Raw genomic sequence first — 23,159 nt, forward strand, 5'->3', positions numbered from 1 at the left:
GCAGTTGGATAGACATACAATCAGTCAGAGGGGGGTACACAATCGAGAAATGGATGGATCATACTTTTACGCAATGTAAGAACAGGAAGCGGCGCGTGAATTGACCTTGTTAAAGAAGCTGAAACACGAAGAGGCCAAGCCATTTTTGGATGGTAGGCAGAAAACAAGAATAAATATTGGTGTGTCTTTTTCACAGAGAGAATTCACTGATGAAGAACAGAACTGTTCAGAGCCAGGCCAGTGTTGCTTGTTTTCTCCTTCACAGGTAATTTAGCCTACCATTCTGGATGCAGTTTCTTGCTAGATGGTGTGTTAATGACATTTGAGATGGTTGTGATCTCTAACTTGTCCACTAGATATCAGTAATTGTCAGCCACTGTTTTAAAATTTGGCTTTTTTGAGAGAAAAGTAAGCTTTCTATTCAAATAAAAACACAAACGTACACTAATGTTGCGGTTCTGAAAAAAGAATTAAGATAGAAAAATTGCATTTTTCCTTTATGCGTAATTGATATAACAAATAAAGATAATTCAATATCAAAATGAAGTTGCAAATACCAACAACACCGCTGTGAATTAGCGATAGTCATGATCGAGACAAATTACTTGTGAAGCTACATGTTTGTTTTTCTCTTTTTTTGAAACCGTAAAAATATTCTTTAATGACGCCTTTATGGTACAATGGACTAATCTGATCACTGTCTTGGAGACGACACAGCCTTGATTATCGCTACATGAAAACACAACAATAACCATTTGCCCCAAAAAGGTCAATACAAATATTTATTCGTTTCTTTTCATTTTTTTTTTACAAACTTTGCCACAGCTGCTGTGATTTGACATGTTTTGTTGTATAAAAGGGACACATGGACAACCTAAAACTTGTGACTTGTCAACTGCATCAAATTTGGGAAAGCAATCTCTCTTTTTCTTGTCATGTTCACATGCACACACACGCACACTTGTACACGTATGCCGAGCACATCATAAATATGTAGTATAACGAGTGTTTTTAGAACTGAGGCACGTGCGTATTTAAGAAGAGAAGGTATTTATAACCACGAACACTCCTAAATAGTCCTCAACAAAACTACACTGTCTGTGAGCACAGTACCACTCCAAAAATGTACGTCACAACAAACCTCATAAGTACAAAAAGCTCTAAAAATACAGATCAAACATTCCTAAGCATGATGCTCAGCACAGTGTTCTAGTTGTGGCAGATAGGTGGCAGTAGATTAACAGACAAAACACTGACAGCAGGAATACTGACTCTTGGCTGAGCTAATTCACACTCAATTATTCATTTCAACACTTGCTTAAACACTGCCAGCATGAGATTACTTCTTGTTAATTTTGTAGCAGGACTGTAGAGGTACAAAATGCCCTAAATCTTTTAAGATATCTCACCAGGTCTAGTTTTAAAATTTAATTTATTAAATTCTTGGCTGAAGTGCTTTAATATCCAATCCCATCTTGATGACCCAAGATGAAAATCAGGAGTAAATGTTCTGCAAATGAAACAGCATTGGGTAAAAGTTTCATGTGAAATATGCACAGGTTTTGAACCTAACAGCTGTACAAACGTTTAATCTTTGCTCACCAACAAAAAGATCAGTGTAAGCTGCACACACTGAGCTGTACAAACCTAAAGAGAAGTCAGTTGTATCTGTTTTCAGTTATACTGCAGTTGGTATTCTGTTCATGAGACTCCTGCGATTTGTCCAACATTTAAAAACAAGTATATCAGGTATTTACAGTCCAGTTATCTCAACAAATACAGCGCAGATATACAAGGTAAAAAAAAAAAATCTTTGACAAGAAGAAAAAGAAAATATTCAAAGAGTGCACAGTTTTGGTATAAAAAAGATTGTTGGGATAAAGTGTATTCACATATAAATACTGTACATATATCTGCACCGGACAATTATAAATAAAAACTGCTACACGTATAAAAAAGAAAAAAAAAGACAGAAAAAAAAGGAGTTGTCATGGAAAGGTTTTTAGTTTAGATTAAATCAGTTAAGACACACCCCAGTGAAAAACCCTACAAGCACTCAGACCTCTGCATCTTAAAACCACGCATTCTCCCTACGTCCCAAGCTTTTTTTCTGCACAGGCACACACACGGACACATGCAAACAAAGGGAAGATGGATATTTGTGAGGGTCATCTGTAGTGCATAGAGGAATAATTAAACTGTGTCCTGCAAATGTCCACAGAAATTCAGGCCTATCTCCCCACTGTTTCTGTCATTTATCGTTTTTCCAAGTCTCCCATGACAAAGACAAAGATACTCTATGTGAGAAAACTACACACGTAAGTACAAAAACAGTACAAAAAGTTTTACTTGAAAAATGCAGCTGGATAACTGTGACAGTTCTGTACGTCCAGAGCAGCAGTGCTGATCAACTGTTGTCGCTATCAAACTGAGGTTTCTGATTGGAGCAGCAGTATAAACTTATGTGACTTGGGGTCGATGTACTCCTCAGTCAAATGGATGTAAGGGATGCCCTTGACAGTGATAGCTAAGCTAAAGTCAAGACACTTCAGAAGGAACTCAGTTCCCTCCTTAATGCCACCGGTGACAGAAGCCTCGCTGACCAAAGTCCACTGATCTGCCATCCAACGCTCAGGGCCGTATTGCAGGTTGGGACCAGGAACTAGATAGGCCTCAAGAAAGGCCTGGAGACAGAAAAAGATAATGTTACTGCAGTATTCGTCAAGGTGTGAAGACTTATTTAGTCTTATTTGGTGACTAAGATTCATTTTCTATTTAAATGTTCACCTCTTGTTAGGTTCTCAACTGTAAGACATAAGCGCTTTTTGGCGACATGTTGATGCCCGAAGTTTTTGATTTAGCTTCAAATACATCTCTTAGTTTGAAGATATAAGAAGAGCCATGATCTCAGTTTACAGGAGGTTTTACTGAGGTTCTTTGCAGCCCAATGCTTAAAATGCATATCAGTGCATCTAGTATTTCATTCTTGAGTAGTAAGACCTTTGTTGCATTTATAACCCTCTCTTATTTACCCTCTATTTCTTACTTTATTCTCCACTTTCACTATCAATAAAGGCATATCAGGCTAAATTTGTGCATGTATACAACCAGCGTGATGCTATTTTTTGTTACCCTGTTGGGTGAACTTTTAGAAAAGCTGCTTAGTTCCCAGATTTCAGAAGTTAACGTGATGACCGCAATGTTTCACAGCTTTTTCCAAATTATTCAACTCAAACTCAAGTCAGATGAACACAGACTTGAAACATGAGACAGATATGAGCCACACTGACCTTGGGGCTCATGTTATTGACAAGGCAGAAAGCCAGGTGCTTCTGGATGCTCTCCATGCTGTGACAGTGCTGTCTCCTGGTTGTGCGGAGGTATTTCTGCAGGGCACGAGCCATAGAGGGAAATATGGCCAAAGCTGCCTCGCGCACATCCATAATATCTGACGGTGTTGCAATCTCATCCTCCTTCTTCATGCGGCGGACATGGGTGAAGGCCTCCTCTACAGCCACTACCAGCCTGACACACACACACACACACAGACACACAGACAGCAGTCAGCTTTTTGTTTTCACTTTAAATCACTGATTCCCAACTTGGGGCAACGTGTCACCCAATATATCTGCAGAAGCCAAGGGGTACTTGGAAAGATAGACCCAGCCAATCAGAACTTAAACTTGATGACAGATTCAAATGGACATGAACAAATTTGAGCAAACCAGTTAATATGAAGTAGTGGAGAGTAGTTAAACATGACCAAAATGATACAAATGTTATGGTCAAAAAGTCGGTGACTTTTAAACGTAGCTTAGTATGGCTAAAATGACAAATTCTTAACCAAATTAAATGCGAAATTAAATGCATAAGCAGCTAAGATAGCAAGCTAAAGCTAAAACTGTGAATTAACAGTTGGAAATGATTAACTAAAAGTAAGGTTAACAGCTGAATTGTTAGCAAATTGTAATAATTAACAGTTGAAACTGTTTGCTAAAAACATATGTAATTGTTATCCGTAGATATGAATACAAAGTTGAAAAATATAGATGAGAAGGCTGTGGACAGTTTAAAATAATGGCTTTTTGTCATTGTCAGAAATATGCTTAAGATTATGCTGGAGAGAGTTTTTGTTCATTCATTTACTGCTTCACTGATTTTGAAATATCTTGCCACTGAAACCTTAGGCCAAAGACCACCATGATGTCAGAGGATGCTTCATCCACCCATTCATGAAATTCTTAATTGAATCTTAAAATGTATCAGGGATTAAATAATAAAATGCAAAGAGACAGAAGAATATTTCTGTGCTTATATCATAAAAAACATGAATACAAAATAAAGCAGCTGGTAGTCAGCTTGATAATAAAGAAATATTTATAATTTATCACTTTTTCTATAAATTACTGTGTACAATTCAATACTTGAATTGGATTTCATTTAGGATTTCGGACTCTGAAACTTCACCAACAGAGAGGAGGTGAATAGAAACCCCTTTTTTCAGTTCAGATGATGTGTAGAAATTGTGGCATTCTTTTTCATGAAAAATTCCCCTTGTTAATGTTAACAATCTACGTCCATGGAGCACAGTACATTGTATGTTCACAAATATTTACTCAAACTTTCAACTGAAACGTTATTGGCTCCAGATTTTCACAAATCCTCCTTGCCACAAATCCACAAATGCTCCATGCAAAACAGGGCGTGGCCTGAATGAATCTGTAACAACAGATTTTGGAAATGACAGTTAAAGACCTTGTGCTGGATCTGACAGAGTGGGATGTGGTGGTTCTGTAGCAGATGTGGACATAAGGCTCTTATTTGGAAATATTTGCTTCCAATTTCATTCCTTATGGCTGGTCTTATCAGAGTGTTACATAAATGCATCTAGACTTGACTGGTGACTTTTTCTGATGTGATTGGCAAGTAAAATAGCCGATAAATTTACTCAACAAAGTGCATCTGTGAAACCGAATTTTATCAGTCCATCCCTCACGAGCCACTGTCTATGCAGGCTCTAAGATGATAACATTTTTACTCACCTTGCTCTACGTTTACGAACTCTTCTCTCATAATCGGCTTCTTCATAGTACAACTCATTGTGCGCATTGTCTTTGCGTTTGCCCGCAGCTGTAACCATGGCCCGTGACTGATTTCCATTACTAGGCTGGGCTGCCGCTGTGCTCCCTGGGGCTGCAGCAGATAGAGAGGACAAAAGTAAACTGATTATATCAGACTGACCTGGAGGAAGCAGCCCCTGACCCTGCAGCCCCCAACCAGTGATGAATGGGGTGCATTCTGAATGCTGGAAGGAAAAATTCACATCACTAGAGATGCAAAACAAATTCTCTAGTTCATATAATGCTCATATTGTCCTTAAATGACCTTTCAAAAAGATCTGAAGACAATGTATCTTAATCTTTGTAACTTATATCCCTGTCACAGTTATAAAATATTTCAATTATGCAACCGAGAAAATAGATAATTTCTCCTAAATGTGTCCAAATTTCCACTTACAACCTCCTTACTTGAATTCTTGAATGAATTATTTTACACATCAAAGGCCACGGTCCTTGTCTAATGTGTGAATTTACTCGTTTGCATGATAAACCAATAAAACTAATGGAGCTTGTGAAATAGTGCATCAGAGTACCTGGGCTTTCAGTGTGGGGGATTTTGTACATATTCATGAGGATCAGTGAAGTTTGGGGGAGGTGATAGAGTTAATGTTGTAGGTCAGGGAGGGATATAAATCATTGATAATCTGATTTGCATACTATGTGTTTATGCATGTGTGTGCGCAGGTGAGAGACTGACACCAACTGCAAAGATGAAATATGGATGAAAAACCAACATATTGTGTGAGAAACATTGCAAATATTACTGAAAATACTGGGAACCATCAGCCTCTTTTACCTCCTGGCCCACATATTCATTCTATAATAAGAACAGTGACTGCTTGAAAAGGAAGAAAAAAGGATAGAACAGGCGGAGCGGGAGAACGGCTGAGCGGGAGGAAAGAGAGATGTGAGAGAATGTGAGAAATGAGAGTTATTCTGATGAATTATTTAAGGCTTGAAATCCTGTGGCCCCCTAGAGGTCTTTCCTACACACTGCGATTTGGAAAGGGGTGGGGTGGGGTGGATGGAAAGTGCGTTGAGGACACCACATCCCATACTGCATCCATGCCATAGATGTTCTGCATCGGGTGGAGCTTTAATGGGTGGTAAACAGTTGATCCTTTTAACTGCAGGAAACAGTACAATATGTAGCATTACAGGATGTGTGCACGTGAGTGCAGGAAGGGAATATATCAAGGGCATTGTGGCATAGCAGTTGAAGTGCTCCGAGGAGGAGATGCAATTATGCGTTATATCAGAGATGGGGTTTTCAGAGTGCTGTGAAAGAGAGAACTGAACCGTGAAAGAAGTTGCATTTGTGCTAAAGTGCTGAGTAGAGTGACGGTGGGGATTTGTATCTGTACTTACTGTCCAAAAGGTACGTTCTCAGTTTATTTTTAAAAGCTGCCCATGGAATATATGAGGACGGAGTAGAGAACATCAATGCAAGAGAACAGATTAAACAGGAAAATTGTAAATTAAATGGAAAATTAAAGGTAAAAACAAGAGAAAGATAAGCAGAAATGTTATACAGTGAAAGAGGATATTACTGTGATATATGAGGCGACTAACCATCTACATTGTAGACCTTTAACCCGGCCAGGTGTTTAGCTGCCCGGTGCTTAGAAGCGGAGAGAAGTGCTGGGTTGTGGAGGGGAAAATCTCTATAGTAATACTCCAAAATGGACAAAGCAGCCCTTTGAATGCTGTGTGAGAAAAGAGAGAGAAAAGCTGAGTACAGTTTTTATTACAGCTGATTTATAGAGTATGAGACAGTCAATAATGCCCTTGAATCCAACAGCAGTCAGCCTTTGTATCTGTAGATTATTATATTCTTACTTGATCAATTTTCTTTAAATTGCATGATCTTTATATCTACAATGGTGAGAGGGATTTATCAGCTTCTACAAATCTGTTTGAACTGTGACCTGAACCAGTTCCACATATCATTCATCTTCACCTATTCCAGTAATGGACAGTTCAACCTTGACCTAAAAAACTCAGACTGTCACAGTGAGTGTTAGACGTGAGGACACAAACGCAGGCAAGAAACAACCAGACAATAAACAAAAAAACTTACAAAGAGAACAAAAGCTTAAGATGCAGCAAGGCTGACAGTTCAAACAAGAACACAAAGCCTAAAGTGATCAAACTAACAAAAAAATGAAACAGATGGTGAGAATTTGATCTGGCAAGAAAGAAAGAAAAACTGGGCTCCAAACTAAACCAACTTCAAGGGACAGAGTTAACAAAGAACTCCCTGCTGGGTTTCCTCGAGTTCCAAGCATCTTAGCAAAAAAAACCCAGGAAGTTCAGTAAACAGATACAGGATTAAACACCTGAAATACAGACAAACAAAAGTCTAAACAAAAATATTAACATCAGAGACTGTGGCACAGATAACAGGTCATGAAAGACTCCTCTAACCTCACCCCTTTGAATACTACAGTTTTATTTCCCAAGGCTTTTGAGCAAATAATTTGCTTAAAATTAATGCAGGTCGCCTGTTACTTCAGAAACTATCAGTACAATGTGTAACCTGATTCAGTTCTTCACCCAGTCCAGGTACTTATTCCCTGTTCACCATCTTTTAATGAATATTTTCAAGAAGAAGTCTTTAAGTTCACAGCCCTTATCACATCAATCTTACCAAAAAAAAGAGTAATCTTCTAGCAAGACTTTCACAAGGTCATTGTCTTTGTCTGGCACTTTCTCATCCTTCCCCCAATCTCCAAAATGAGAAGGCTCCTGTGTAACTCAATTACAGCCTGCGCCAGTCCTCCTTGTAGACATCAGCCTCCAATTACACACATACTTCACAGAGGAGAGTGGTGGTGAAAAGCCAGTGTGTGTCAGTGTATACTGTACCGAAAGGTGATATCCATGTGTGAAATAGTAGGGGGCTTATCTCATACTGTATATCAGTCAGTCTTGTTTTTTCATTGGGAATAATTAACTTAGTTATTAGTATTTCTGCATGAGTACCTGAGCTGTCCTATGTTGTAGTGACGCGTCTCTCCGTCTGTGGAGCGGATGACACAGACGCTGTAGCAGGGCTGGATGTGGCGGAGCTCCAGCAGCACCACTGCCAGGTAGTGAACAAACAGCTGGGAGTCCACGAGGGACACAGCAAACTGGACGATACCATGGTAATCCTCATCCTGCTTAGACCACACCAAATGTTCCATTAAACATGAATGAAATGGTATTTGCAAACCTAAGCCCTACGTTCCTAGATTTGAAAGATGAGACAAAATTATCAATAAGCACAAAAGAGCTTTGCAGAACACAATTACTCTCTAATGTGATGTAATACCACCAGGACATTGTCAGCATTAACGTAAAGTGCTTATTTTTGCCACTGAGAGGCGAGCAAATTTTAACACAATGTAATGACTGTGTGAGAACTCTTCTTACAGCATACTTGGTCGCTGACCAAAATCGCAACCAAACTTCTCTCCAAATGCAGGTTTGTTATAAAAAGCAAAAGCATCCTGTATCAAAAGGTCCAGATTTTTGCTGCAAAAGGTTTCCTCCTTAAACAATATCAAAGAAGTGACTGCAGTAACACTACCAGAGAAAAAACTATGTGGATTTTCAGGATGTCCTGCTGTCCTCGTGCCTCCGCTTCCATCTGTCTTCTGTTTGATTAAGCTCTTTGTCTGTGAACTTCGATTTGATTAAACCAGGCAGCCATCAAACTATCATGATGCTATTATAGCTTAATGGTCCACAGGATAATCCACTTCTGCTGTCTCACCAGAAACTGAACACTATATTCATACATAGTCTTTTTCCAGAAGATTGTATATAGAAAATGGACGGAGCCAGTGTGATGTTACTTATTCTTTTGTGGACTACCATTTTGAAGCCCTGAATATGGCATTTAGCCCTCACCATCTTGTGTTTTTTCAGCCAAACAAGAAATGCAAGGGATGGACCTGACGGAGAACCACAAGAAACATTACATATGGATTGGATAACTCACCTGTAACTAAAATGCTTCAACAAACTAATGTGCACAGATGAATAGGATATGAAAAGTCAACTATGTCCTACTTTTGTTACCTTTGGCACATAACAACCTGAGCCTGTTACTGTCTAAAAATACCATGCACATTCACTATGACTTGCGGGACTGCACATGGTTTGGGGTTGTCTATTATTTGTGTTCTCGCTAAGTACTGGATTTTGAGTTTTAGTGCTAGTTAATAATTTAGGACTAAAAACAAGAGAAAAGCGCCATGGTGTTGTGGCTGTAACAGAAGTTAACAATAATCATTGTTTAGAGGTTAAGTCATGCTAAAGAGTCACTTGTTTGTAAAAAAAAGAGGAAACATTTCATTCAAAATTATTTTTCAGGTTTTGTTTTCAAGCAGCATCCTCATTGTTTGAAAGTGATTGAGATCTGCCCTCTTTGACAAAAAAAAATAAAGATATATTCTTTGGTTATGTAAGCCATAAGCAATATACTTTATCTAATATCTAATAGCATACTCTCAAACCCACCTGTGCATCAAGAATCCGGACCCCATAGAAAAGCCAATAAGACATGGTGAGCAAGAGTGTAAGTGTGGTTAGGAAGGCACGATACACACACACCCTTGGCAGGCAGGCCCGGCCCGGCCTCAGAAACAAAGCCCAAATAGCAACGAGGAGAATGAGCAGCTTGAAGGAGATGGAGAGGAAGAGGCCCTCGCAGGCAGCACCACAAGCCTGCAGTCTATCGGGCCACATTACTGCTGGAAGAAGCAGAAAGACCAAGGGTGTGGCCAGCACCAGCAGCCCCACACACAAGCCCACAGCCAGGGGAAGATATCGGCGGAAGCTATGGGTCCGATCCTGTATCTCCTTCCCTAGGCCAACCACTTCCTCCTGGGAAACACTGAGCTCTGAAGTGCCTGTCACAGCTGTGGTAGTTTCTCCCCAGTTATCATCCTGAAATGAAAAATGGAAAGAAAGAAGAGGAAAATGTGTTTTGAGCAATTCCTATACATTTGAAATACTAGGTTGCGTATCATGTCATTAAATGGGCCAGTTTACTTTCATTGTATCATGTGTTTCACACCTCTGGGTTTAATGTAACATATGTAGCTACAGATGCAAGTGAGCTGCTGTTGCCCACACCTCTTTCCATAAGAAGACTCTCTATGGTTGGGTCGGTTCTAGACTGGATTAGCTCTGTCTGAGCTGTGTTACATTATTAATAACCAACAATTACAGTAGTAGAACATGCCTCTGGCTACATCTTTCATACACAACTTTTAAATGTTTAAAGAACAAACAACAAAAAAAAACTTTTGCGTCAGATTTTTGTCAGATGATGTCATCTTAATAAAAATCATGATCTCTGCAGGGCAGCAGCAGCTTGAATGCCATCAAAGTGACAGCTAGCTAATACGTAATCTTATGAAGCTGAGCACAGCCCTGGTAATAAAAGCACCCTTTATCAACCAAATCATCTCACATTAACTCTCAGAAACTGGAAAGAGCACCTACTAAAATATGAAGAGATGAGAAAGATCTCTTTTATCAATCTGCATGGCTGCCAGCAGCACAGCCCAGTTAGCCTTGTGTTTGGAGGAAATTCCTAAAACCAAGCTGTGTAAAGCCTCCACCAGTGAATAAAATATATATATAACAATGATGATAAAAGCCATGAGAAATTCTCAGATTAAAGGAAAGAAAATCTTTTAACTTGCTTCTTTGCATCCTTCACAGAAGCACCACAGATTCTATCCACTATGAACACGCTTGTTAAATATGTCTGATTTTCTTTTGCTTGGCCCTATTCTGACAAGCCTTTAAAATTCAACAGAAGTAATGTGGGATGACAGAATAGGATGCGCAGTTAGGTTCAAGCAGGAAGAAAGATACACATGGCAACATGAGGCAGCATGAGGGTACATATGCACACACGGAATCACAAAAACAACAGCTGAAGCTTTCCACGCCCATCACTGCAAATCATAGTCATTTTTTTCCTACAGACTGTCACGGTCACTTAGAGCATAAATATTTCAAACAAAGAAACACTGAAAGAATAAATTTGGGTCTACTCTGAGGAGACATTTGTTTTTGTATGCCCATCTTTAATTTGCGCAGCTAATTAGCCATTCATTTTCCCCAAGAGTGTCACTGTGTTGTACCGCCTACAACTAATCACAGGAGCGGCAACTGCAGAGAGACGAATGAGGGCTGGCAAAGTGACAAGCTGAACCCAGAAGCCCTTAAATCTTCACACACGTGTGCACATATATTCACCTGAGCACATCAAACAGCCAGAGCCCCAGACTGCGGTGAAGCCGCCAGAAAACCAGACAACAGACGGCCACATTACCGCTCACCTATCTAAAGCGTGTGTGCACATCACTGCATGCTGGGTCATTGTACACTTTTAAGAGGTTAGAATAAATGTCTACAAATTTAGTGAGCACCGCCGTTATTTGTATATGATGAAATATGAAAACAGCATTGTAGGAAAATACCACACAAATACACATTCGGTCTTCCAGTGCAGTTAACAGCCAATTAACTCAGCCAGGCTGGAGGAGGGGATGCCAACAGCAGCCAGAAGATGAATGAGCATGAAAAGAGAGGAGGGAAGGAAATTCAGAGAGGGGGATGGCGGTGGTTAAGGAGAAATACAGCAGCAGATGAGCAGAGAGAGAAGTGCGGGATGCTGAAACACTTCATCCTGTACGTGTCTTTGAGTCTGCGTGAAACAAGAGGCCAGGCAGGTACTGTAGATGTAATGTCAGCTCCAGTCAGTGTCCAATCTAATTTCTATTCAGCTCACATCTCTCCACTATTTCTCCATTTCTTTCTTAAACCGACCCCCACTTATCAGGACCCCAACCTGACAACAGGGACTGTGAACAACTAACATCATTTCACACTTTACTGGCAGAGCAGAACAATACAAAAGAGTGTAATGTTATGTGAGCAAAGACAGTTCTTTCCTAAGTAGCTAAATCTTGAAAAAATATTTTTTCACAGTTTCTGATTCCCTTCTCACAGAGCTGATGTTTTTTTTTCTCAGGCAAGAACTAAATCATTTACCAAATTAACAAGATTTTAATGGTTAGAAATGACTTATGTGAGAGAAAAGCAACATTTATCAGCCGTGATTATATTGGAATTGAAGGCTTTTTCAGTTTTTGATTCCTAAAAGACAGAAAAATGTGTAACAGTCTCCAACTTAAAGGCTCACAGCTTAAAACATACTGCAGCAAATAATATCTATCATTTAAAAATGGCAAATGAGGCAGAGATTTACATTTATTTTCATGTATTTAGAGAGTTTAGTGTTGCTACAGGTACAGTAAATGTTAACTTTTCCTCACGCAGAGCTTACAAATCACTGTTAAAGTTAATTGAAGTCTGAAATGATTTATATAGATACGATTTATGACTAGCTGGGACAGGCTCCAGCCTCCCTGGGACCTTGAATTGGATAAAATTGATATGGAAAATGGATAGATGAATCGACCAAAATGAGTACAGCCCTCGGCAATATCCGTAAATATATCACTCCTCAATAACTGCATTATTCATAAGATGACAAGCAATCCAGAGCACACTGCCAAAAGCCAATATCACGGCTTCTATGAATGCTTTGACCTTGCAAAAGAAAACACCTGACTTGAATACCACAGAACGTCTTTGAGGTACAACAAAAACAACAGCAACAAATAAATCATCTCTTTATAGGATGGGACCACGAAAGAGCGGTATCCTTTGAGAATGAGTTAATCTGCCAAAAAAACCATGGATTATTGGAAAAAATTAAAGCTCCTTGTACTGAAAGATGTGCTGATTTCTGTTCATCTGAGTTCCTTCTTTGGGGCCTTAATAGTTAACATATGTAGTTGTGCTGTAAAGTGATTGCATTTTTTTTTTGTTGTTTGACAATTGAGTGATATTGGATATGAAAACATATGGACCCAAATCGCACAGCCTCCACTTGGAATTCTAGCATTATATTCTGCCAAACAGTCTCTGCACCAAGACTCAAGACTGCTAATGCAGCAATACGAATACAGTTAATGTCTCAGTCAGTGATACACAACAATGTATCATTGACTGAGCTAATGCACTGTTAAAAGCAGTCATTAGGTCTTAGTGGATTAATCTTGAGGGCTAATACTCAGTGGTGATCTTTATATACAGTGATGTGAGCAAAAAAAAAGAAAGAAGACAAAATGATGAAAAGAAAATGATGAAGAGAAAATTACACAGATTGCCACCTGCCTGCTTGGCAGCCCTTCTGGCAGAGGGTGTATATGGATTGTGATCAGGCCTGTTCCACCACCATTAAGCACTGCAACACACAACAAACAGTCTTCTGACTGTAAAGCACAATGGCTCAGCTCCACCGGCTTGGATTGAGTCTAAAATGATATTGACTTCTTGTTTCTTTCTTTCTTTCTTCTTGTATCCAAGAGAGTTTTTGTGCCATGGATTGTGCGAGTAAGCTAATATGAAATATAAGATCTTGGTTTCCTTCCAAAGTGACATCTTTGGAATGTTTCCTTAAATTTTATACTTTCAGAAAACTCTTCTACTTTTTTTTTTTTTTTTTTGGATGGTGACGTTTTTGCATTACATTACAAGCTGTTCTTGTTTGATTAGGTCAAATGGTGTCTGCAGCAAGTAGCAAGGAGCGCTAAAACAAGAGTAACATATGCTTTGGTGTTGCTTGAGCTAACACTGGAAGGAAACTGAAGCTGCTCCCTTCTGGCACAAAGTCTCTCACAAAGCAGCTTGGACAGTCTCAGTGACAGACTCACTATGACTCACACATACACACCAACACACACACAACTTGTTTATCTTTATGGTGATACAACATTGGCATAATGCATTCCTCATGCAACTTACTCAAACCCTAACACCATAGCTGAATTCCAAGCCCTACGCTTACACTAAACTTAACTGTAACCTAATTCCAGCCCTAATCACAAAACCCAGCTTTGACCCTCAAAAATCCCTTTAAACATGTGGGGTCCACCATTTGGTCCCCACAAAACATGTTGGAGCCCACAAGTATAGTGATGTTGTTTTTGGACCTATGAGTACAAAAAAAACCAAAAGAAAAACAAACTGCACACACACACACACACGTACATGCACACAAACACAAAAGCTGTACTCCAAGGCCATATTCTTATGTCATGCATGTAAACACAGAAGATTATTCCTATCAGTTTTCCCCAAAGTGGCATTTGGCAGGAAACTAAGGCTAATCTCAGTCTGTGAGAATATCTCTCTGCACTGGAGACCAGTTAGTGTTACAGTGCCTTTGCCAGCCAATGTAAGCTGCTCCAAAAAGCACAAGCTGGAGTGGAGCTTGGTGATGGCAGTAGAGATGGTAATGGGAGAGCTGCTCTGCCATTTGGACACATTTTTCTGGAGGGCAAATTCAGTACAAAAGCAGATTACCTTGCACTGATGACAATGGATGGAAGCTATATGGTGACAATCACATGCCAGTGGGGAATGTGTGGAATGTTACTTTCCCATCAGAAGGCGATGTAGAGGAGAGTGATGGTAAAATTGGTCAGACCTCTAAAATATGTGAGAAAGTCTGGATGAATAAATGTTACTTTCCTTTTTCCATTGAAATATCTTATTGATTTGGGAAAGTACATTTTACTGGCAACTTGTGAAACAGATAGATATAGTTCTACAGTTTCACATTCGCAGTCCATACACTGTGAGTAAATGCTCTCCTCTTCTATAGATTTCAAGTAGGTCAGAGACGCTGTGCAGACTGCCTAAGGCAAAGTTCTCTATGAAGAGTAATAATGTTCATTTAGAGGAAGAGCCTATTTTTGTTCTTTCTTTATTCCTTTAGCTTCTTCCAGTATAGAGTAGTCAAACATGTTGAGAAAACACATGTGGGGAAACACTGGTAAATTGACAAATTTGCTGTTTTTTCAGAGGGGATTATGCCTGGCAATAAAAGTTTTTGTGCTAAGCTAAGCTAAGATAACAAATAACAAGCTATAGTGTCACATACCGACGCTATTAATATTCTAATCTAAGTCTGCAAACAAACAGAAATATTGAACCATTTCTTTATGCCTTTATCCCTGTAATTGACAGCATCTCTAATCCTTGAAGCGCTGACTACTCTGTGCTGCACTATTAGAGGCCTTCTCTACATAAAATCTATTTCAATTTTTCAGACCTCAGCAAACTCAGCTGTATAGAATGACTGCTACCAGTGACGACTTACACACTGTATTACAGCACTGTCTGTACAAATCTGTCCAAGCCTACAAGAGGGACGTTAATCCCTTGACTTATTTGATCTTGTGTCACAACTGTTATTTTGTGCAAGGCAATGGGCAGCCAGCTGTGTGGGAATGTATGTTTATAAGGTCAGAATACCAGTCCATTCATGGATTACTGGGTTTACTAATGTGACTTCTGCACAGACAATTTCAGAGCGTGTTCATCTATAACAAAATCAACTAGCATGCCTTAACAGTATCTGATTTTGGTCACTTTAAAGTTGAAAGTTACTCCAGTACTCCATACACTGATAACCTGGAGAATAAACAAATACCTGGGCCTCATCCCCATGATCTGCTGCCGGTGTGGGCTCTCCAGGCAGCGGCTCTCCATTGTGAACAGGGGAGTCTTGGGACGGCGAGTCTGGGGGATTGATGACGACAGATCTCTCAGAGCGGTTGCTGTCTTTGCTGCTGGCTTTGTGTCGCTCGCGAGTTCGTTCTCTGGAAAAAGAGGACAAGACCACACACACTCATGAGATATAGGATAAGGCATTTCCCCATGAAAATAAGACTGAAATGTCCACAGAGGTATAAATGAGGATCTATGTACCAATGATTTTATGATCAATGGAATGTTTAAAAACAATAGATATAATAATAAAAGCATTGTCTATTAAAAAACAGTTTCAGAATAGTAATGATTGACAGTGGTCATTATTTCCTGACAATTTACATGCAAAAAGATTAATAAAAAATCAGTAAAAATGATGTGAACATGAATCAATGATGAAAATGACAGCTAGACTAATAGCTATCAAGAAGAGAGGGAAGGTCCCAGGAGATAATCACAGGCTTCAGGAATGACCAGGATGAGGATCAAACGAATGCATTATTTTCAGAGTCACTAAAATAGGTTAGAACCACTCAGCTGTGACGACCCTAATCCATGAGCTCTGTCCATCTCAATCTCTATTTTGTTCTGTTTTCCCTCTTAGTCTCTCATACTCATTTACTGGGCCACAACCAACATGTGGCACAGTCAAAGTGGAACAACAAAGTAGTAAAAATACCATAGCAAGGGCTGGGATGAAATATAGAGTGAGTGATCTAATGGAAACAGAGTTGTGTTATGAGAAGAACAGTTAGAAGCAGACAGCCAGTTAGAGAGGCCAGCAGACAGGAAACATACCCATGTCGGTTTGATCTCCCAGAGCGACTGGAGTGATAGGAGTAGCCAGAGTGGGTCGACTCGGTGTCCATTCCAACAGTGTTCAGAGATGGTGATTGGGCTGGAGGATGAGGAAGCGTGGCAGAGAGGGGAAGTTGGCAGCAGTGCTCAGGAGGAGGAATGGGTTGCTATAGAGACAAGCCTCAGGAATCCACGGCGACTGACGACTAGCCCAGAGAGCTGCTTCAAATACCACATTAACCTGAGAGACAAACACAGAGCGAACACTCTAAGGGCTGTGTCTAAACAACGAACATATACATAACAGATACAAGAGACATTTCTGAATTTCTGCATAGAACTGTGCTGAATTGGGAAAGGACAGGATTCTGGTAAAAATGATTCGAGTTGTTGTGCTGCGTTGTTTTGTAATTGAATTAATTAGATTATCTAACTATTTTTAACCTTGCCAAATCCTTCTCATTCTTCTCAAGGTTGTAAGATGGATATTTAATGGGTAATGTCCAGAATTTGTAACAGACTTGGCAACACTAGGTTGTTTTTTTGTACTCTGAACCATCAGCTCGGAATAATTTACAAGACCAACTTTACTTGGAAAGACTTACATAAAACTGGGCATTCATAACACCACATGAATCTGAGGAAAGTCACGGTTTTAAACGAACACGATGACTTTTTACGGCTCTTAAATTTTTTATTTTTTTTTACGTCAGTGTGCCTAAATGCTGCCATTTTGGTCAGTTCTCTCTTGTAAACACAAATATTACATCTCAGGAGACTTCATTGGCAAAATAAAAGTTGCATAAAAATAAATACAGAATCTCAAGCGTTGACATTTTGATAGCTTTGGGAAGAAAACCTACAAAATTAGCCTTTTCAGTAATACATTGCATTCAAACTAAATAGCACTTTTAGTTATGTACTTTTAGAACAACCAAGTACTGCTACTAAAGAGAAGAAAAAGAAAGTATCTTTTATCTGATTTTCTGGCAGGTTTAACTCCAGATTCACATCTCAGTTCTCTTTAAAGACTTTTTCATATTACAAGGAATAGAACCTTACATTTTAAATCCTCAGGTCTTTATCTAACTATTTATTGTAGGCCCATAATGTGAGGATACTTTAAACATTTCAATTAAGTCCACCCTGGTTCATGAAACCCATAAATTGACAAAGATTGGCAAACTTGGCCAACGCTCTTCTGTGCTAAATACAACATTAATGTGAAATTTTCCTATTTAAAAGGAATGCACAGTTATCTGCAAAAGATTTAGAATGACTTATCCAATGTGTCATGATAAGCTGGGGCAGCATCAACTTCTGGGCCTTAATTTATGCTGTGTGATGTATGCAGGAGGATGTCTCAGGGTTTCACCATGCATGACCATTCATTTAGTCCTCAATCTACACCCTGTCTGTCTCCCAGCTGTTGTCCTGACAACCAACTGCCAATAACCATCCCCAGCACCATCTCATTTTGCTAACTGGAACTGTTCAGCACACCATTTACAGGCCATTGTTGTGTCTCCAGCCAATGATGCGTGCAAACATTAAATTAGAACATACAGCATATTAGGATGTGAATGCTGTGGAGATCATTACAGTGAGAAGAACACACTGCTGTGTTGATGACTTTCAATAAGGTGAGCTTGTGTGGTTTTCTTTCCCTCCTCAGCTCATCTTGCAGTGCATGAGAAAGACGTTCTATAAAGGATCAGCATGCAGTACATATTAATTATCTTAAATGCTTTAATTTGCATCATCTTAAGATAGAATGATTCTGGAGAGTAAAGAAGTGAAATATCCCACAGTCGCCACTGAATATGACGCTGCATATAAACTCAATAGATTAAGAAGCCTATCACTGAGTCAAACCTGATGGCACACCATCACATTTTAAACACAAAGTCAAATGTCTAATCTCTAACCCACATCAGGAGCGTCCATTGTTGCCCTGGCAACAGTGGAGGCAGGGGGCCCTATCTAGGAGTAATAATCAATCACCCCTGCTGAGAGTAAATTTGCCTGATACACTTATGTGTGTGAGAGTGTAGGTAGGGGGTGGCACAAACAGAGGGCACAAAGACCAAACAATGGTCTCTCATCACACCCAGCGCCCATATGGTTAAATGAATGAGCCAGATGATTTGAATGAAAGCTGTTAACCTCCTGAGTGCTGATCTCTGAGCGTGTGGCTGCGGTATGTGGGCCAAGAAGATCACACCAAGAGGCTACTCATCCAAAAGATGAGCATGAAGAGACACAGAGAACCAGGCCATGTGGAAAATCACAGCCACGGGGTAAGAAAAACTATCAGTTACAAACCAAGGATAACTATGAATAAAGCATGCAGTAATAATAAAGAAAAAACGTGCATCTGAGTCATGCGACAGCCTCCTTACGCTGAGTTGGCCCGTACAAAATAATTCAGTAGTCCTCTTTGCGGGGGCGTGTATAGAAAATATAATCTTTAGTGACGTGCACTTGCATCACTGAACATCGTTCCACTTGGCTGCACTGAGCAGTGACATACTAGGGCAGAAACTGACACTAATGTAAAACAAACATTCATTAATGTGTTTGTTTAGTGGACAGGGGCTGCTCCACAGGAGGAACTAATGTAATTACACATGTGCTGCCTGAGAGGTGCATACACATATGGTGCTGTAGGCTCCTTTTTTACTTTTACTCTAAAGAGAGAGCAAAAACAGATCTTACTCTCGCAACAAATATACACACGAGTAGAGCTGCCACATATCACAAGCACATACCACATCTGCAAATGTGAGATTTGCCCTTGGCTGTAAAGAGATTTGCCCGCCAAACTGGGCAGAAAAAGAAGAATTTGTGAGGGCACTGAGGTGTCCAATGCAGCCTTGGCAGTGTGAATGGCACAGATCACTCTCATTGCTCATCGAGTGTTCATGCTGGAGCCTGGTTACCATGGCATCTGTGCCCTCCCTGACACCCATAAGCCATTGTGCCACCCTTCCTTCCCTGCTATGTTGGCATTATGCCATAATCTGCCAGATGCAGCAGCTGACCGTTACACAATTTGACAAAAAGTCAACATACCACACAAGTACAAAATATCCAATACATGGTAAACTCACTGTCAATATATGTTGCTTATTTTCAATCATAAGTCAGAAATTGCTACCACAGAAAACTAATATGTCACTCATATTTGAGAACCTGAACCAGCCAATTGTTTCAGCTGTGATTTCACTGTACGAAAATGCATTGTTTCACAGCAGCAGTAGACACAATAGGCAGAGCAACACAGTAAAAAACTCACTAAGCTTGTTAAAACCTCTGTTAAATCAAACAAAGACTGATAAAGTCTGGTGTGTGTGTATGTGAGGTTATTTATAGTGATTTCAGCTCCCAATCCCTCCATGGACTTCAGATAACCCAGAGGAACACCTGCCCACTAACAGATTACATTACTGCTAGACTTAAATCACAAGAACTGAGCTAAAGTCATAAAACTCACTGAGAAACAACCGTTTATCTTATTTCATGGAAAATATTACTAGTGTATATATAATAACATGAAACTTTTATTGTTTGCTGTCATATTTGATCCTGGACACAGTAATAATGGTTGAATATGTGCAGAAAGCAAACCCATGACCTCTGATTGAGTCTCTGTTTTTCCCACCTTGCTGATCCTTCACACCCACACGCTCACAAAGAAAAAGGAGAAAGTTAAGACCTGACACAGTTCTCTGGAATGCAAACTTTAGGCCCCTCTGATTAACTCATGTGGAACTAAATAAAAGTAAGAAGGGGAGTTGAAGGAGGTGAATGGTGGCAGAGGAACAACCTGATTCTTGTGTGTTTATGTCTCTGCACACGTAAACTAATTCATAAGGTATCACGTATAACATTATCAAAGCATTCCTCGTGCTCCTCTTTAGCCTAAGGTAGTTCCACTTCTTGTTACACTTCTGACATCCTGTCCAGCCAGTAGAAACTGTGGCTTTAGAGAGAACAAAGGCAAAAGCACCAGCACACTACTTTCTTTTGATCATTCCTGGCAAGAGCTGGTATCTTTCATGGGATGAGTCATCTGATAAAGAGTTTCTCAGACCTCTCAGTGTCCTGACCCTCCCTGCACAGGACCTGTCGGCACTGCTTAATAATAAACGCAGTTGTGTTCTTTGCACAGTCTTTGCAGCATCATGACTCTTCTGTGGACACCGCCAGAGGAAATACTCGAAGGTCTTTTATTCATAGTAGCACCTCATCCAGCTGTGCAGCCAGTGGCTGATGATGGCGATATACGCCGTCGCCCTGCGGAGGCTGCCTCATCCCCAAACGCCATTTATTTTAAAGAACGGTGGATGTTACTCCTCTATTGTACAGCTGCAATTTTGGTTTGCAGTCTCCCGCTTCACCACAGTGGCCTAAATCTCCTACAGTCACCTAATATAAGCAACTCATTCTGTTTGTGGCTCAGCGCATTTATCTGCATTTGGGACACAGCCAGCTGGAGCAGTGTCTAGATAAAAACGGGTTATGAGGCCACATCTGTCTGGGAAGAAGAAAACCATTTTCCACGATGGCACGGGAGCGGTGAACTTCATCAGCAATATGTGGTCGTGCGTCTCTGGCTGTTTTTGCAGTCTACACCCGTTTCTGACGTCTAAAACGCAGCATTATGACATAGATTAATTTACTTACCTTAAACTATTTCCGATATTCCTTAACGGTGTGCCTCGTTGTCAGTGGATCCACCGCGGCTGCTGCTGCTGTGAGGCGCTCCCTCATACGAGTCTGGCCATTGTGGCTTCCAGGACCAGAGAGGGAGGCAGTATGGATTTACAACACTCGCAGGAGCGGCACAATGAGAATTTTCTACGGTAGCCCACAAGAGGTCGTCCTGTACGATTGTTTCAGAACTGTCTGGATATATTTATGACAGCTCAGAAGCTGCATTTGACCTGTAAACTTTAAAAAGCACAACTACTCCAAAATTCGTTGTGCTCATTGTTGATTCCCTTTTGTGTTCTCAGAAAAACAAATCTAATTTTAATGCAGACTTCTGGTGACGGTGGATAGTACCGAGGGCTCTGCATCTGACCCAGAAACACCTGCTTTATTATAAAACTGAGGTTTGAGCTAAGAATCAAGTGATGATGCTACCCTTTCGTCGTTTTTAGGGGGTTCTTTTAAACAAGGAGTTTTACAGTACATCTCCTCAGACAAACTGAAAGATCACTCTGTTTAGCTAAAATCCTGTATGCCTGTAGATGTAACATTATGTTGGTTAAGACCAAACACATTTAGCAGCTTAGCCGCAATAACTACACGCCGTATTTTGCTAAAAGACATATCAAGACAACACTAGATATATTTTTTTAGTGTTCAAGTATTTAGTATATAAGTATTTATTGCTTTCTTTGAATAAGAAAATCCTAATTTCCCCCAAATCAATGCATATGAGCTCTTTCACCACATCACAAATGTATAAGTTCTTATTTTCATAACTAATGTAATATTCCTCACCTCCATTCACCAAGCCTCCCATGAAAATGCTTCGAGACCCCCAGGGGTGTGCAGCCATACATTTTGAAAATCATTGTCTTAAACCATGAAGAATCTATTCAGATGTAATCACTTATTCCATTTATTATTTATAACAATAAATAAATAAAGTTATTAACTTGTAAAATGAGTAATCAGAGTCAGTGTTCAACTTAAAGAGGGTGTGATGAGGAGGTTACAGTGTGCATGCACCTCCACTGCTACACCTCTGTTAGTTAGAGAGTGTTTCTCCCAATTTGCAACTATTTCAATGAGTTTTTAGGTTAAATAAATGCATATTTGTAGACATTACATTTTGGTTCATTATGGATAAAGAAAATTCTCTTCAAAATGGTTTTTGCTTGCATATCTGATGCTCCCCACTCAGAATTTAATTTGTGTATTATCTTGTTGCCGACTGATATACCAGCTTTGTTAGAGAATGGGGGAGATAGAAAAGTGGGGATAACGGGGGTCCAACACCTGCAGGACCAGTACTGTGATTCCAGAGTGTCACGGCAGAGATGTAGTTTTATAACGCTGGAAATTCTGTTTCTATAACCCACGAGAGACTGTGAAATACACATACTCCCATAATTCCTGAAGAAATAGTTTAAAAGGTTTGTGCCAGCCACAAATAGCTTCTTCGCTGGGTAAAAATGCCATCCAGCATTCCATTTCCACCTACATGAGGCAGAAGAAAATGTGAGGCAAAAGGTCATTTTTCACTGTTATGAAAGAGGTCACTTATGGACCCTGGAAACAAAGAACAAGAAGGACCATGGTTCAAGGAAAAAAGAGGGGTTCAAGACTGGTCATCTATATCTACTTTACTGCATCAATGGTCAAAAACAACACAAATACATTCAGCTGTAACCTTGAGTAAAGCATTAGCCCTCCACCCAGGGCAAAAGCATATCTAAGATATGCATGTATATCTTAGATAATTTTACCTGTACAAGGTAAGGTGACACAGTAAAAGCCATGAGAGGCATTCAAACTGGGAGTGTAGGCCAAGAGGACCAGAAACACATCTGAAAGTCTAAAATAACCCAGCAGAACATATGGCCATTT

The 23,159-nt window shown here is 39.9% G+C and overlaps 2 protein-coding genes across 2 annotated transcripts in view; one reads left to right on the forward strand and one right to left on the reverse strand.

Annotated features, from left to right (window-relative positions):
* The window catches only part of ackr3a (atypical chemokine receptor 3a), a 124,178-nt gene that overhangs the window by 28,167 nt on the left and 72,852 nt on the right, over positions 1-23,159 (forward strand). The window lies entirely within an intron of this gene.
* LOC140319333 (vang-like protein 1) lies at positions 1,783-21,337 on the reverse strand. The gene is made up of 9 exons (XM_072396932.1): positions 21,243-21,337; positions 16,554-16,794; positions 15,697-15,865; positions 9,630-10,058; positions 8,106-8,281; positions 6,693-6,826; positions 5,043-5,193; positions 3,291-3,525; positions 1,783-2,684 (listed from the first exon to the last, which is right to left on the reverse strand). Exons 2-9 carry the CDS (start codon positions 16,622-16,624, stop codon positions 2,424-2,426), a joined length of 1,626 nt encoding a protein of 541 aa, XP_072253033.1. The 5' UTR covers positions 16,625-16,794; positions 21,243-21,337; the 3' UTR covers positions 1,783-2,423.

This window comes from Leuresthes tenuis, unplaced genomic scaffold (genome assembly GCF_036924035.1).
Source record: "Leuresthes tenuis unplaced genomic scaffold, fLeuTen1.0.hap1 SCAF_12, whole genome shotgun sequence".
In the NCBI taxonomy this organism is placed as follows: Eukaryota; Metazoa; Chordata; class Actinopteri; order Atheriniformes; family Atherinopsidae; genus Leuresthes; species Leuresthes tenuis.

What these genes read in the sequence shown, in the direction of transcription:
- LOC140319333 (XM_072396932.1), bottom strand. Translation starts at nt 16,624, where the DNA reads ATGGACACCGAGTCGACCCACTCTGGCTACTCCTATCACTCCAGTCGC. An exon ending in TACAACATAGGACAGCTCAG is followed by an intron (nt 6,827 to 8,105) that starts GTACTCATGCAG and finishes TTTCTCACACAG; the next exon opens with CATTCAAAGGGCTGCTTTGT. An exon ending in TCAATAACATGAGCCCCAAG is followed by an intron (nt 2,685 to 3,290) that starts GTCAGTGTGGCT and finishes TTCTGTCTCCAG; the next exon opens with GCCTTTCTTGAGGCCTATCT.